This window comes from Asterias amurensis, chromosome 20 (assembly GCF_032118995.1).
Source record: "Asterias amurensis chromosome 20, ASM3211899v1".
NCBI classification, from domain to species: Eukaryota; Metazoa; Echinodermata; class Asteroidea; order Forcipulatida; family Asteriidae; genus Asterias; species Asterias amurensis.
The window spans coordinates 1,779,531-1,794,915 of NC_092667.1; the positions used below are offsets into that span (position 1 = coordinate 1,779,531).

The window sequence follows — 15,385 nt, forward strand, 5'->3', positions numbered from 1 at the left end:
GGTACAACCTTCACAGAACAGAATTTAAAAAATATTAAAACGAACACAACAGAAATTGCGAGCTTTCCAATCTTATAAATACAACAATCGATAAAAACTCAAGAAAAAGATGATTATGCAAATTAAGCAATGACGTGGTAAGGATTTCTGGTTTCCTTGAATTTAATTTGATCCTTTCTCGCAGTTCAATATTCTAAAAGTCATGGTCTAAATCTAGTTTTGAATGATGGTTATGGGAAATAATATTGTTGTTGTGTTTTATATTTTTTGTATTTAGTTATTTTGCTGACTCGAGCTAACGTGTTGTCCTCATATAGCCACACTAAATTGTAAACATGAATTAAAAAAACAAGACCAAAACAGTTTCTTCAAAACGTCACAGTTGTCAAGAGAAAGAAACCATTGTAGTCTTTAGCCTAAAATAAATGCTAGGCCTGTATATATCTCATTTTCAAAAAACGTATTTCCCGTTTTCAGAGGGACCCAAGTGTGTTTCCAACAGAGCATTACTTCGTCTTGCCTCTGGCTCTGAGTTGGAGGGCAAGGCTGCTTCCCTCTGATGACGGCCTCCATACACTGCCCACTATCGGCCGCGACCCTGCAAGGTTTTAAACGGTAGTTTAAGAAAGAGTCACTACTCTTTCATTCCCATTCATAAATGCCCTTTTGCTTATAAGGCGTTATAAAGTGTGAAACTCTGTAAAACTGATCCGTTTTCCGGCGTCCTTGAGCTCTGTACGTGGGTTGCATTTTTTATGACTGAGACAGGTTTCGGATATGCTTTCGTGCGCGTACTATGCATCAAAACGTATCCGAAAACTACCGGTTATAAACAACTCCAGCTAGTCATTATCAACCGTTTAACGCACTCTCCACCAATATAAACAGCGAAACTGTCTGAGGTATTAAATTATGAATAATTATTAACATCACCCAGCATGCAGTTAACGTACAATCGTCATTACAGATAAACCCTGAAGTCACTACACGTGCAAGGTATATCAGTTATGGACACATGCAAAGTATAACCTTCACTGAACGGAATTATAAAACACCAAAACGAACACAAAAGAACAGGCCACACGAGCTCTCTCATCTTAACAATACAATCGATAAAAACTCAAGAAAAATATGAATATGCAAAATAGGCAATGACGTGATATGGATTTGTGGTTTCCTTGGATTTAGCATTGTCTTAAGTTAATTTTCTCCATTCAGTAACGACATACATTGTCTTCCTTTCAGATTTGTTTGTGACTGGTTATTATTTAATGTGGTGGCTTCAAGAGGTTTTCAAAGATATTATATTTACACAAATATTTACATATATTCAAGATTCGTTCCCCTATGGCAAATATTACTTATTTTTTTAACGATTTTGACCGTGTTATGAGTATTCCCTTTATATTATATTCATTTGAGTTTTCACGTTTTCGCAAAATTTCGTAAAACTCACGAATAATGCCCCAAATGGCAAAAGTTCATTGATTAATTTACTTAATGATAAGATTTCGCCGTGTTGTAAATATTCCTTTTTTTACCACAATTAATTGTATTAGGGATGGAGGCCCTGAAGCTGTTGAATTTTGGCATGTCTGAAGGGCCATACAAAGCTCTCATTGTTATAAATAATAATAGGAATAATAACAATAGTGTATTTTGTGGCGCATTTTCATATACATGTTCAATACTATTTACATAACATTAGAATACTTGGTCCGGAGACACTAAACAGAAAGAATGAGAGACACTTTTGAAAGCCCAACATATATTATATGGTATCCAGTCTTACATCCAAACCAGTGAAGGGTGGCTGGGTGAGAAGTTTGATAGGGTTTGGTCGGTGGGTTGTTTGAGGAGGGAGGGCGGGTTGGTGGTGCTTCGGGATGGCTGGTAGGTTGGTGTGTGGTCGGGTGTTATTCAGGGCGTCGTTCTTAAAGGTCGGTGTTTGTTTTGAGTAGATTTTGAGAGGTTGGTTTTTAAAGACACTGGGCACCTTTGGGAATAGTCAAAGACCAATCTTCTCACTTGGTGTATCTCACTATTATGCATAAAATAACAAACCTGTGAAAATTTGAGCTCAACATTGGTCGTCGAAGTTGCGAGATAATAATGAAAGATAAAATACTCAACGAAAATGTGTGCTTTCAAATGCTTGATTTCGAGACCCCAAAATCTAGTTCTGAGGTGTCGATATCAAATTCGTGGAAACTTACTTCTTTCTCTAAAACTATGCGTTAATTCAGAGGGAGCCGTTTCTCAAAATGTTTTATACTATCAACCGCTCCCCATTACTCGTTACCAAGTAAGGTTTTATGCTAATAATTATTCTGAGTGATAGTGTCCACTGCCTTTAAAGGCAGTGGACACTATTGGTAATTACTTCAAATAATTTTTGGCATAAAACCTTTCTTGGTGACAAGTAATGGGGAGTAAAGGTTGGTGGTATAAAACATTGTGAGATACAGCTCCCTCTGAAGTGCCATAGTTTTGGAGAAAGAAGTAATTTCCACGAATTTGATTTCGAGACCTCAAGTTTAGAACTTGAGGTCTCGAAATCAACCATCTAAACGCACACAACTTCGTGTGACAAAGGTGTTTTTTCTTTTATTATTATCTCGCTTGATGAGCGATTGAGCTCAAATGTTCACAGGTTTGTTATTTTATGCATATGTTGAGATACACCAACTGTGAAGGCTAGCCTTTGACAATTACCAATAGTGTCCACTGCCTTTAAGGTTGATTGTTAAGGGTTTAGGTTGGTAGGGTTACTATGAAGGATCAGAATGGTTAGGATTAAATTTGAAGTGTTTGGATTGATTTTTGGTTCATTTTGAGGTGTCGGTTTGGTTGGGGGCAAGTTTCATTTTAAAGTATTTTTGGAGAAAATACAAGGCTTTTTGTGCATATACCGTTGTTTACTCTAAGCTTGCAGTGCTGGGAAGGCGTTTTAAACAAGGACGTCATAAATATTATAATGTAGAAATAATGAACACCTCCCCCTAATGCTTACAATGGAATCTAAAATTGTACCGTGGCTGAATTTCCCCCTAAGGTTGTTTTTCATGTAAATACAGAAGATTACCATGCCCGACACAGTGTCATGAAACGCAAAACACAAAGTCATATGTTGTTGAAATGTTGTCTCTTTGGGAGTTTGTTTGTGCTTTGTAAACTTATAAGAACCGAGTAATGATTCGAAACAGAAATTCATTTTCTGCTAATATTGGCCATTATATAACGACCTTATGAATAATGTTGGCTTATATTGTAACTGATCAATACAACGGTTTTGACATTCTAGGTAGGGATATGTTTAAGTTTTTGATGGACACTCCCGACGAAGCTATAATTAATTGCGTTGCCAAGTATGTCTTTTTATTTATTGTTTTAAAAGAGAATCAAACTGCGTGATTCGGCTTATCAAATGTATATGTTTTTGTTCTATAAGTTACAATTCCTTTCTGTATGACTGTAATGCATGTATTCTTATAATAATAACATTGTTACCCTCCCCAGGGTTATGGGGGTGTGTTCCAGTTTGAAATAAAAACCCAGTAGCTAATACAATACAATAATTATTATTATTCATAACGGATGTTCATTCAGTAATTTTATGCATGTACATAAACACGGAAGATTCATATTTTGCCTTACGGTGCCTCAAGCGATGGCCCAGATAATTTTGCCAATCCTGCTACCTGTACATGTTTACATCATCCAAGATGGCGGCAGGATTGACGTCAGTGCTTTGCGTCTATATTTTAAATTACAAGGCCTTGAAGACCAGGAAGTCGGTCAGTTTATGCTTTAAAAGCAACTATGGTGTCTCATTTAATTCATTATCCTCGATACCTCGCTCGAGACCTCGACACATGTAGGCATCGCAGCTCTAAAGCAAAAATTTTGCTATGAAGTCAGCGTACAACCCCAATCTAAAAATACATCTAAAGAAACCTCTATAACATACGAACTAACAAAAATAACCAAGGTGTAACCTTCACAGAACTGCATGTGCCAAGCTCCTTCCGTCGCCAATAAAAAAAACGCGCTGTGGAGTCAAACAAAGAACAGCGCAACAGGGAGTTCTCCAAAACAGCGATAAATCAATCAATAAAACCCATAAAAAAAAATGAAGAAAATATAATAAAACATAGAACTTGAAGACAAATGTTTTACATAATAGGCATAGGCTACGTGTTATGGTGTTGAGTTTGCATAATAAGCTGTGGCGTACACAATTGAGATGAGATGTAAATAAAGAATTCGGGGAAAATTATTACTAGCAACGACATTTCGCAAAGACTTGAACAAAACTCAGTGACAGAAAATAGGTAAAAAACTGAGTTCATCACACTGAAATTACTTTGTTTGTGTGTGATTAGTTTGTAAAGTTGTGTTATTCTTCCTCAAGAACCTGTACAAGTACATGTACACGGATGATACCGAATTGAACGAGACACCGGGGCCCAATTTCATAGAGCTGCTAAGCACATAAATTTGCTTAGCATGAAATTTATTCATTGATAAAACTCAATTTACCAACCAAATTTCCATTTGTTGCCTGTTGCTTGTTGCTTGAATTCAGCTGTTGTTTGCTTATCATGAAAGTCACGTCATGTGGAAATAAATCTTGTATTTTATCAAGGAAGCAAAATGCATGTACATAAACACGGAAGATTCATATTTTGCCTTACGGTACCTCAAGCGATGGCCCAGATAATTTTACCAATCCTGCTACCTGTACATGTTTACATCATCCAAGATGGCGGCAGGGTTGACGTCAGTGCTTTTTGCGTCTATATTTTTAATAACAAGGCCTTGAAGACCAGGAAGTCGGTCAGTTTATGCTTTGAAAGCAACTGTGGTGTCTCATTTAATTCATTATCCTCGAGACCTCGTTCGAGACCACGACACCATGTATAGGCATCGCAGCAAAACAGCAATATTTGCTATGAAGTCAGCGTACAACCCCAATCTAAAAATACAGCTAAAGAAACCTCTATAACAATCCATACGAACTAACAAAAATAACCAAGGTGTAACCTTCACAGAACGGACTGTGCCAAGCTCCTTCCATCGCCAATAAAAACACGGGCTGTGGAGTCAAACAAAGAACAGCGCAACGGGGAGTTCTCCAAAACAGCGATAAATCAATCAATAAAACCCATAAAAAAAATGAAGAAAATATAATAAAAAATAGAACTTGAAGACAAATTTGTACATAATAGGCATAGGCTACGTGTTATGGTGTTGAGTTTGCATAATAAGATGTGGCGTACACAATTGAGATGAGATGTAAATATAGAATTCGGGGAAAATTATTACTAGCAACGACATTTCGCAAAGACTTGAACAAAACTCAGTGACAGAAAATAGGTAAAAAACTGAGTTCATCACACTGATATTACTTTGTTTGTGTGTGATTAGTTTGTAAAGTTGTGTTATTCTTCCTCAAGAACCTGTACAAGTACATGTACACGGATGATACCGAATTGAACGAGACACTGGGGCCCAATTGTATAGAGCTGCTAAGCACATAAATTTGCTTAGCATGAAATTTATTCCCTGATAAAACCCAATTTATCAACCAAATTTCCATTTGTTGCCTGTTGCTTGTTGCTTGTATTCAGCTGTTGTTTTCTTATCCTGAAAGTCACGTCGCGTGGAAATTAATCTTGTGTTTTATCAAGGAAGCAAAATTTTATGCTTAGATTAGCAGCTCTATGAAATTGGGCCCAGCTGCTTTCAAAGCATGAATGAACCGACCGACTTCCTACATTAAAATGTTTCTGTGTTACAAAACTACTAAAGTATTACAAGAACAATGCACTATTTAAAAAAGAAAGTAATTAGGTTCTAGATATTATGCAAAATCACATAGTATTTATTGTGGTTGAAGAAAACAAAATCAGGTGGCCTAAAAAATGAGGTGCGCCCTCTTTCGACTGCTGTGCTTTCTTTTCGCTGATTGGCGAAGAGTTTTCCGAAGAAATTACTAGCGAACAACGTCGCCGAAAGGCTAGACGCTAGAATTCTTTGTTTTCTGAACTTGTTTTGTGTCTATGAATGCCTGAAAATGAACTTGTTGAAAAGGTCAAATTCTCCACTCCAAAAGAGGTAAGAAAGGAACAAAAATTGAAACTAATTGTCTGGAAAAGATGCCAAATTTGATCGCCTTTCCGTCAGTCTCGTCACACAGTTTGACATGAGTGGTACGTACGTGTGAGACAACTCGTCCGTCGAAAAACTGTGCACACTGTTTGGACAAGTTGTCCAAACCGTGTGTACAGTTTTTCGACGGACGAGTTGTTGACAGATGGGACAACTCGAAGGTGAGACAACTCGACGATGGATTGTCAAGACAAGTCGACGCTTGAATGGCTGGTCTTCATGATGATGATTAATACTCACACTAACAGGGACAGCACAGTCACACGAACTTGCTTCAAATCCTGGATTTTTTCACTTTCAAGTTTCAGTAATCCTTAATCTTATTTTTACTTAGGTGGGGGGGGGGGGGTGGTGGAAGGACAGAAATTATCATTTTGTAGAATTAGTTCTAGTTCGATACTGGTGTTGTATTTGGTAAATGGTAAACAGTATTGTATGATTTACTGCCCGAGGATCTTATTGTTATTATTATATAGGATTTGAGGCATTGCATGGTGAGGTATCAATGTATATTTGGTTTGCGGTAACACCATGTGTGTAACTACTTGCCAGGTAGAGTTTGTTCTTAGAGAACTGTCTTGCTATATTCTACTGCCGCGGAGTAGATAATCGGAGGTTCGGGAGACTTATAAGTTCTGAAAAGAACTGTCCTGCTTTTTAACTATTACCCAGGGCGGATTGTATAGAAAATAGACTGGACTACTACTCAACGTTTCGACTAGCTTGCTCTAGTCATCGTCTCTAGAGCAAGCTAGTCGAAACGTTGAGAACAATTCAGAACTGACTCCGCGGCAGTACAGTTAATTACGATCCTATAAGCTATTTAAAGTAGTAGTCCAGTCTATTTTCTATACCATCGGCCCTGGTAATAGTTAAAAAGCAGGACAGTTCTTTTCAGAACTGAGAAGTCTCCGAACCTCCGATTTTCTACTCCGTGGCAGTAGAATATAGCAAGAGTTCTCTAAGAACAAACTCTACCTGGCAAGTAGATACACACATGGTGTTACCGCGTTCTTATTATTAATATTCTGGGTGCTCTCAAAGTCATGAATGCGCATGATGAAAGTTTTTATGACCGTATGCCATATCAATATCAATAGCTCAAATTTCCTTTGCACTATAGCTACACTATTATACACAACCAAAACTTATCCCAGACTCTCAATATACATTCATGACGCTTGTATTGTATTGCCTTTTTGTTAAGTTAACAAAAATTAAAAAACATCTTTAAAAAATGCAATTTTCTGCTTATCAAGCATATCGAGAGGTCAAAAAACGTGTGATGTGCCAGAAAAACAACATTTTTTTTACTTCTCGTTATGCTCGATATTAGCAGAAAATTCCATTTTCTGAAGATGTTTTTTAGTTTAACTCAACAAAAAGGCAATACAAGCTTCATAAATGCATATTAAGTGTGTTGTGTAAGTTTTGGTTTTTCGAGTTTTGTGATGTCAATATTCGCTACGCATTCGCATTCGCAGGAAGTATGAACTAGGCTTTATGCTGACTTACCTGGTAATAGACCTTTGCATAGAAGATGTCACAAGCCCAAAACAGCGCACTCATTGGCTCAGAGTTGTGTGCAGCACGCAAACAGGTGCCAGTTTCCATTTTTTGGACTCGGTGATGGAGGCAAATGCAAGGATAGGCAAATGCAAGGATAGGCAAAGTTATTAAGAAAGAGAAAATTCAAATCAATCTTGAAAAATTCAGTTCAAATTCAGTGTTTACTTTTTAAGAAAAAATTGTCACTGTGTTTTCTTTAAGAAAGCCGAATCCATCCATGTTGAGCAAGGTGACAGAATGACTACCTACCACATCTCTACTTTTTATTTTTCTCTAGATATCGTAATACAACTTTGAGAATGAGAAGTCTAATCAGTCTCCATTCTGAGCTAGAAGGACTCATCAAAATTAACCTAGCTGAGCAGCTTCAGAAAGCTCTTAAAGATAGATCATCAAGACGTCAAAGAAGTATCAGGCAAAGGTAAGAAAATAATATGAGTTGACATGCCAAAAGCATGAGTGGAATACAGAAACACAGTCTGCTTTTTTGAAGAACCACTTGTTTGACTGCACAGAAATGTATATGCAAACTATTGTTACATTATACATCATAGGTGTTTTTGTGGGTGAACCACTCTTCAAAATGGATTAGGAGCAGATTCCAAACAGCAACATTTTGAGAGATTTAAAGGCAGTGGACACTATTGGTAATTACTCAAAATAACTATAGCATAAAACCTTACTTGGTGACGAGTAATGGGGAGAGGTTGGAAGTATAAATTGTTGTGAAAAACAGCTCCCTCTGATGAAGTGACATACATGTAGTTTTTGGGAAAGAATTAATTTTCCACGAATTTGATTTCGAGACCTCGGTTTTAGAATTTGAGGTCTCGAAAGCAAGCATGTGTGAAAGCACACAACTTCGTGTGACAAGGGTGTTTTTTATTTCATTAATATCTCGTAACTTCAACGACCATTAGAGCTCAAAATTTCACAGGTTTGTTATTTTATGCATATGTGTAGATATGCCAAGTGAGAAGACTGGTCTTTGACAATTACCAATAGTGTCCAGTGTCTTTAAAATGAGAGTCTATGATTCGCATTAAAAGTCCTTGAACTGTGTGTTTGTGTAATGTCATGAAAGAACACAGTCCACTTTTTGTAAGTTTCCAGAGGCAAACTTATGTTACATTTATAATACATCATTGATGTGGGTGAACCACTCTTCAAAATGGATTAGGAGCAAATTCCAAACAGCAACATTTTGAGAGATTTAAAGGCAAAGTGTCGCTTTTATTTTCATAAAAAGTAGTTTGGCCAGAATTTTGAGCAACCTTTTCACAGAGGCAACAGTGCTGGTAATACGGGACGCTGACAGATTAACTTGCGTGTGGTTCCACAAACGTCATCGTTCCAGCCTGTAGCCCAGCCTTCGGCGCAATCTTCGTTGCTGTTATTATCTGGCTGACCACCCACCCATCTCTTGTCCTGCGTGTCAATAGTGCCTTCACCATCCAGACAAACCCAAGTACCTGAACAAAGACAAGCAGGAATACAAACTTCGTCTCATTACAACAAATAATGGTGTTTCTGATCAGCAGAGTGTGGGTTCAAATCCCCAGCCGTGACACTTGTGTCCTTAAGCAAGACACTTAACCATTGCTTGGTCGTTCGGATGGGACGTAAAGCCATTGGTCCCATGTATATGTGTAACGCATGTAAAAGAACCCAGTGCACTTGTTGAAAAGAGAAGGGGTTCGCCCCGGTGTTCCTGGCTGTGGCTGCTAAATGCGCCGTAGCACCTTGTAAAAAACCCTTATAAGGTGCTACAAAATTGGGTCTCAAAACTCATAACTTTCAATTACCTCTCTTTCTGTATAAATGATACATTAAGCGCCTTTAGTACCTTGTTGGTAGATACGTACGCTATATAAAACTTCGATATTATTATTATTATTATTCTAATGAGAGCGGGATCGTTCGTATGAAAAGTACCTCAACAGATATTTCTTCTTTTTGAGACTTGTTCTTATTTTCCTTGTAGCTCTCACCCTTGGTGGCAATTTGTCATAAAACAAAACAAATTATCAGGACTATATCTTGAACATCATTTCTAGAATTGTTTACGAACCTTCAGTTTGAATGTCATTGCAACCAATCCAGAACCATTGGCCACTGGTCATGTTGACGAGGTGTTGAAACTCTTCTTTGGATTGAGGTACAACCATCACCCCATCCAACTCAACACAAATCTGCTTGCCCTCTTCCCATGTAACGACGGCATCACGCATCTTGTAGCATTTGTCTTGCCACTGGCTCCAAGTAGGAGGGCATGGCTTCCAACACCGCCCCTTTACAGCAGCGTAGTTTGCCATCAAAAATATACCAACAACGCCCAGCAGTTTGTTCGCCAACATTTTGCAGACCATCTCTTGACAAAATGAAATTGCTGCCAGATATAAGCAAGGAGGTGCACACTTCACTGAACACAGAACCGTGCCAAGATCCTTAATAATCAAGAAGATCACCCTTCACAGAATTGAGCTTCAACCAGATTAATTTCAGATTGCCAATTTGCCTTTATTGCCAATAAAAACACAACTCATCCAGTCACAAAAAAGCTCAGAGTTGTCCAATAACTATCTTCAATCAATCAATCGATAAAAAAACTATAATAACATGTAAAAAAATATAATCAGAACTCGAAGGAAAACAAACTAGACCTAATGAAATTTTGAGTTGTGCATAATGAGCAGTGGCATGGTAAGAAATGTTGATGAGCAAAAAATAAAAAAAATAAAAGAGATTTTTACTTGCAAAATGTTTCACAAAGACTTTCACAATACCATTCCACCCTACACACTCCCTACTACCCTTAAACCAGAGATTGATTTAACCAAATGTTACAAATATCTTTTGAAAAGTGTTTCTATCTATAAAGTCATGAAATTCCTTTTCAATAATTCTTTTTTAAGATGGCGGCCAGTAAATAGTCTTTCCCAAAAAGATAATTACAAATATTTGCAAAACCTTCACATAATCAGTGCGCATTCAAAGTAGACTTTTGCATAATATAGACGATGTGACCTGTGACATCACATGTTTACAAAAGAGCCACAGAGCCTGGACTTCCCGCAGGCAGGATTTGTACCCAGCCTAATGGAAGAAATCATAAAATTATATATTTTATGGAGATTGCACTGTCTAATTCTCGTCAACTTTTGATATGATGAAAGGGGGAACATCTCAAAACTCGCACAGCATTTACTTTCACAATTCTTGAATTTATGTGGAAATTATGACACAAAATGTCAACTTTCCCATATGACCTGTGCAGTGTTGTGCCTGCCAGAATACTCAAAGAATATACATGGTCACACAATTGTAAACACAAGTTCACATGGTCTATATTTTTTTTCATTTAAAAGCTAAAGTTATTTTTTCAGACAATATGAAACTATTATAGAGCCAGAATTTCAAAAATGTTAATAATGATAAGTTAACTTGCCAACTGCTCTGCTATTTAATAATTAGCAACTTTTCAAAGTATAATATACATACGTTGCTTGGTGTTTTAGAAAAGATTACCATAAAGGAAATGAGCATTTAACCACTTAAATTTGCAATTGCCTTCGGATTGGCCGCTTTGGGCTATAGAAAGTGTGCACTAAACAAAAAAGTGTGGGCTTTAAAAACGTTATGTTATGAAAAGAATATTGTAGGTAAGATATTTCACAAGATGAATTACTGATTCACATAAAAAAATCCCCTGAAATTGTGTTTCTGGGTGTAATTTTATGACAAAACACAGTCCGCCATTTTATAGAACCAAATTTTGGACTCCTTAAAAAACACCTATGTGACTCTGCTGGTTTACATATTTATAAAATAACATTTTAATTTAGTCAAATAACACATTATTACGTGTTTAAAGTGCATGAACAAAAATCTTTAAAAAGGATAAGAAGCAATTCTAAATGGCAAGATTTCAAGAGATCTTAAGGCAATGTACCCGAATAATCTTCATTAAAGGTAGTTTGGCCAGATATTGAGCAATCTTTCACAGGAGCTACAGTGCTCGTACTGGACGCTGACAGATTAACTTGCGTGTGCTTCCACAAACCCCATCGTGCCAACCTGAATCATTGCTTGCAGCGCAGTCTTGGTCCCCTTTGTAATCATATGGCTGACCATCCTGCCATCTCTTGTCCTGCACGTCAATAGTACCTTCACCCAAACACACCCAGGTACCTGAAACAAGTCAATAAAAAATAAAAAGTCTCATTATACAATGTCCACAAAGAGTTAAAGGCAGTGGACACTATTGGTAATTACTCAAAATAATTATTCGCATAAAACTTTTCTTGGTGACGAGTATAATGGGGAGAGGTTGATGGTATAAAACATTATGAGAAACGGCTCCCTCTGAAGTGCCATAGTTTTCGTGAAAGAAGTAAATTTCCACATTGATTTCGAGACCTTAGATTTAGAACTTGAGGTCTCGAAGTCAACCATCTAAACGCACACCATTTCGTATTCAGACAGGGGTGTTTTTTAGGTGTTCGGGCCAACAGCCCGGAACACCTCTTATTTTTGTTCGTTTTTTTTATTTTATTGATACTTCTTCTTCTTCTTCTTCTTCTCTTCTGTACGTCCCTTGGCCCCTAACAGAAACATCTTTTCAAACATCGTATGAACTTGAAACTTCACACATAGTTAGATATTCATTAGGAGAAGAAACCGTGTGAGTTACGTCATGATGACGTCATCAATTCTTGAGTTATGAATATTCAAAGTTTATTAATTCAAAAAATCATAACTTTTGATCTACATGAGGGATTCTTACAATCGAAATCGTCATTGAAAACTCCGTAAACGCCCCACAGACACGACCCCATTTTGATGTTGTCTTCCGGCTGAAAAAAGAGGTTGAAAATTTCAAAATTCACGTCTAAAGAACGACGTAAATCCCCATTGGTACATGTATGTGCATAAACATTGCACGTAGGCATGATACACACAATGTGTAGTGTATTAGCGATGCAGCAGAGTCACGCTCCAGTGATCATCCATAGAGCGCGAAAAAGCTTCATGAAGAATAGTCTTCGTTCAAGGCGGTTAAAACATACATGCCACTTACAGTCTTTTCTACAGTCGTCAATATTTCCTAACTTCATATTTCCTAAACTACATAAGCTATTTTGACAATCTGTACATCATATAAAAGGGCTTTACGTACTTTACAGAAATGGATATGTTGGTGAACTTTCGTTGACCTTTTGACCTGTTTAAACCGGAATTGACTGTGAAATGATTTGAAAGGGCGTTGTTTATTGCCTTTTAGGTTGAAATATATACATCCTTTGATGCTTTACCATCACAGCATACAAGTCTGGCAAAGGTCTGGTTTAAAACAAATATTACTGATGACGCCACCAAACATACACTTTTACTAGAGTAATCATGTTGTTTTGACAGTTTCTGCAATTTGAATCATTTATTACAAATCTTGAGAACAAAGCAAGGTAGTATTTGTAGTATTTTTTTTTTAATCCAGGCTTTTACTCCCGGAAACCGAACACCTTGAGTTTGTTCACAAACTCTCAATCTCTAGTTTCTTTCATTATTGTCTCGCAAGTTCGATGACCGATTGAGCTAAAATTTTCACAGGTTTGTTATTTTATGCATATGTTGAGATACGACAAATTGACCAATATTGTCATTGTCTTTAATGATCAACAATTTCATTATTTTATAATGATATTGAAAGATACAGACTTAATTTTGAGGGAGTTTACTCATCTACCATGTTTGTGTATAATAAATTAAGCATTTTTAATTAATTAAAAAAAATACTGGTTAGAATGAAATTAATTTATCAGACATGCTGATCTCAGCTAAATAATAATTTAACAATGTAGCTGTTCACTTGTGGAAAGTCTTTACGATCATTTTGTAATACATGCTAGCTCTAACCTGTGTTCAAAACAGAATATGGTCTATGGCGTCATTGACGGCATTTACTTTATTCCTTAACTCTATTATGACAGTTTCACCCGTTTGCACAATGGGTGAATAGTTGTACCCATCGCGCCATTCGTGCAAAATAATGGATCGATAACAATAGCATGAAACCGCAGGTGTGGGTTATATACTATCAACAGCTCCCCATTGCTTGTTACCAAGTAAGTTTTTATGCTAGCAATTATTTTGAGTAATGACCAATAGTATCCAATAGTATCTAGTCTTATCTCGAGTTACTCGTCCTAACTTAGGACCAGCCATATGTTTTTTATATCTCTTGGGACTAGTTCTAAGTAACAACTATATAGTCCCAACTTTTTGTGAAATCGACCCCAGAAGGTCTTAAATAAATACTGTGATTTGCAGTTCATCAAAATATAATTTTCTCGACTTTGGCAAGTCCCGAGGGAAGTTAATCACAGGACTTTGTTATTTGAAAGGTTTTCTTATTTTAATAATTAAGTCTCTATTTTGACTTGAAAATAAAACTTTCCCGAATTAGGAAAGCATTTTCCCATTGTCCTCCATTTCTCCTTAAATCAAAGCTTGAACTGTAATTTCGTTTGTTGGATTGTACCGGTAGCGTGTCCCTCTACTCGGGGGCAAAAATCCCTGGTGTGACTGGAAATGCAGTTACATTGCCGCTTTTGTACTTTTTTCTCTACTATTTATGATTTGATTTCAGAGAAAAATAGTATACAATTAGGTCTCAAAACCAAGTATCAGAAAGCACACAACTTTGTGTGACAAAGGTTATTTTTCTTTCATTATTATCTCGCAACTTCGACAACCGATGAGCTCAAACTTTCACAGGTTTGTTATTTTATGCATATGTTGAGATACATTAACTGTGAAGGCTAGTCTTTGACAATTACCAATAGTTTAACAAAACGGTATGCCACACCGCTGCACTTTTGAACTCCCTACACAGTACCTGTATCTTGTTTTCCACAGTAGATATTTCCGCTTACTGATTTTTCCTTATTTTTCTCATAGCCCTCAGCCTAGGTGGCATTTTGTCAATTGAAACTAACTAACAGAATAAGTTTTTAAAACATCATTTTTAGAATTGTGTACAAACCTTCAGCGTCAATGTCGTTGCAACCAATCCAGAACCATTGGCCACTGAACATGTTGTGGAGTTGTTGAAACTCTTCTACGGATCGAGGGACAACCATCACCCCACCCAACTCAACACAAACCTGCTTGCCCTCATACCATGTAACCTCGGCATCATGCATCTTGTAGCATTTGTCTTGCCACTGACTCCAAGAAGGGGGGCATGACTTCCAACACCGACCATTTACAGCAGCGTAGTCTGCCATCATAAATATACCCACAACACCCAGCAGTTTGCTTGCCAACATTTTGCAGACCATCTCTTGACAAATTTAAAATGCTGCCAGATATAAGCAATAGGTGCACACTTCACTTCACAGAACCGTGCCAAGATAGTTTATTGCCTTTTAAAGGCAGTGTGGACACTATTGGTAATTACTCAAAATAATTATTAGCATACAACCTTTTTTGGTGACGAGTAATGGGGAGAGGTTGGTGGTTTAAAACATTGTGAGAAAGTGCAATATTTTTCTACGAATTTGATTTCGAGACCTCAGATTTAGAACTTGAGGTCTCGAAATCAACCATCTACACGCACACAACTTCGTGTGACACAGGT

The 15,385-nt window shown here is 37.1% G+C and overlaps 2 protein-coding genes across 2 annotated transcripts; both read right to left on the minus strand.

Moving 5' to 3' along the window:
* Positions 1-9,021: 9,021 nt before the first annotated feature.
* On the minus strand, positions 9,022-10,100 carry LOC139952645 (C-type lectin domain family 4 member M-like). Its single transcript, XM_071951851.1, has 2 exons — positions 9,815-10,100; positions 9,022-9,215 (listed from the first exon to the last, which is right to left on the minus strand). Exons 1-2 carry the CDS (start codon positions 10,098-10,100, stop codon positions 9,022-9,024), a joined length of 480 nt encoding a protein of 159 aa, XP_071807952.1.
* Positions 10,101-11,555: 1,455 nt separating this feature from the next.
* LOC139952739 (C-type lectin domain family 4 member M-like) lies at positions 11,556-15,074 on the minus strand. Its single transcript, XM_071951948.1, has 2 exons — positions 14,789-15,074; positions 11,556-11,934 (listed from the first exon to the last, which is right to left on the minus strand). Exons 1-2 carry the CDS (start codon positions 15,072-15,074, stop codon positions 11,753-11,755), a joined length of 468 nt encoding a protein of 155 aa, XP_071808049.1. The 3' UTR covers positions 11,556-11,752.
* Between the last annotated feature and the right edge of the window lie 311 nt (positions 15,075-15,385).

Bases quoted from the DNA above. Each gene is read 5' to 3' on its own strand.
- LOC139952645 (XM_071951851.1), bottom strand. From the start codon at position 10,100: ATGTTGGCGAACAAACTGCTGGGCGTTGTTGGTATATTTTTGATGGCA. The intron at 9,216-9,814 runs GTTCGTAAACAA...GTCTTTGTTCAG, and splicing joins CAATGACATTCAAACTGAAG to GTACTTGGGTTTGTCTGGAT.
- LOC139952739 (XM_071951948.1), bottom strand. From the start codon at position 15,074: ATGTTGGCAAGCAAACTGCTGGGTGTTGTGGGTATATTTATGATGGCA. The intron at 11,935-14,788 runs GTTTGTACACAA...GACTTGTTTCAG, and splicing joins CAACGACATTGACGCTGAAG to GTACCTGGGTGTGTTTGGGT.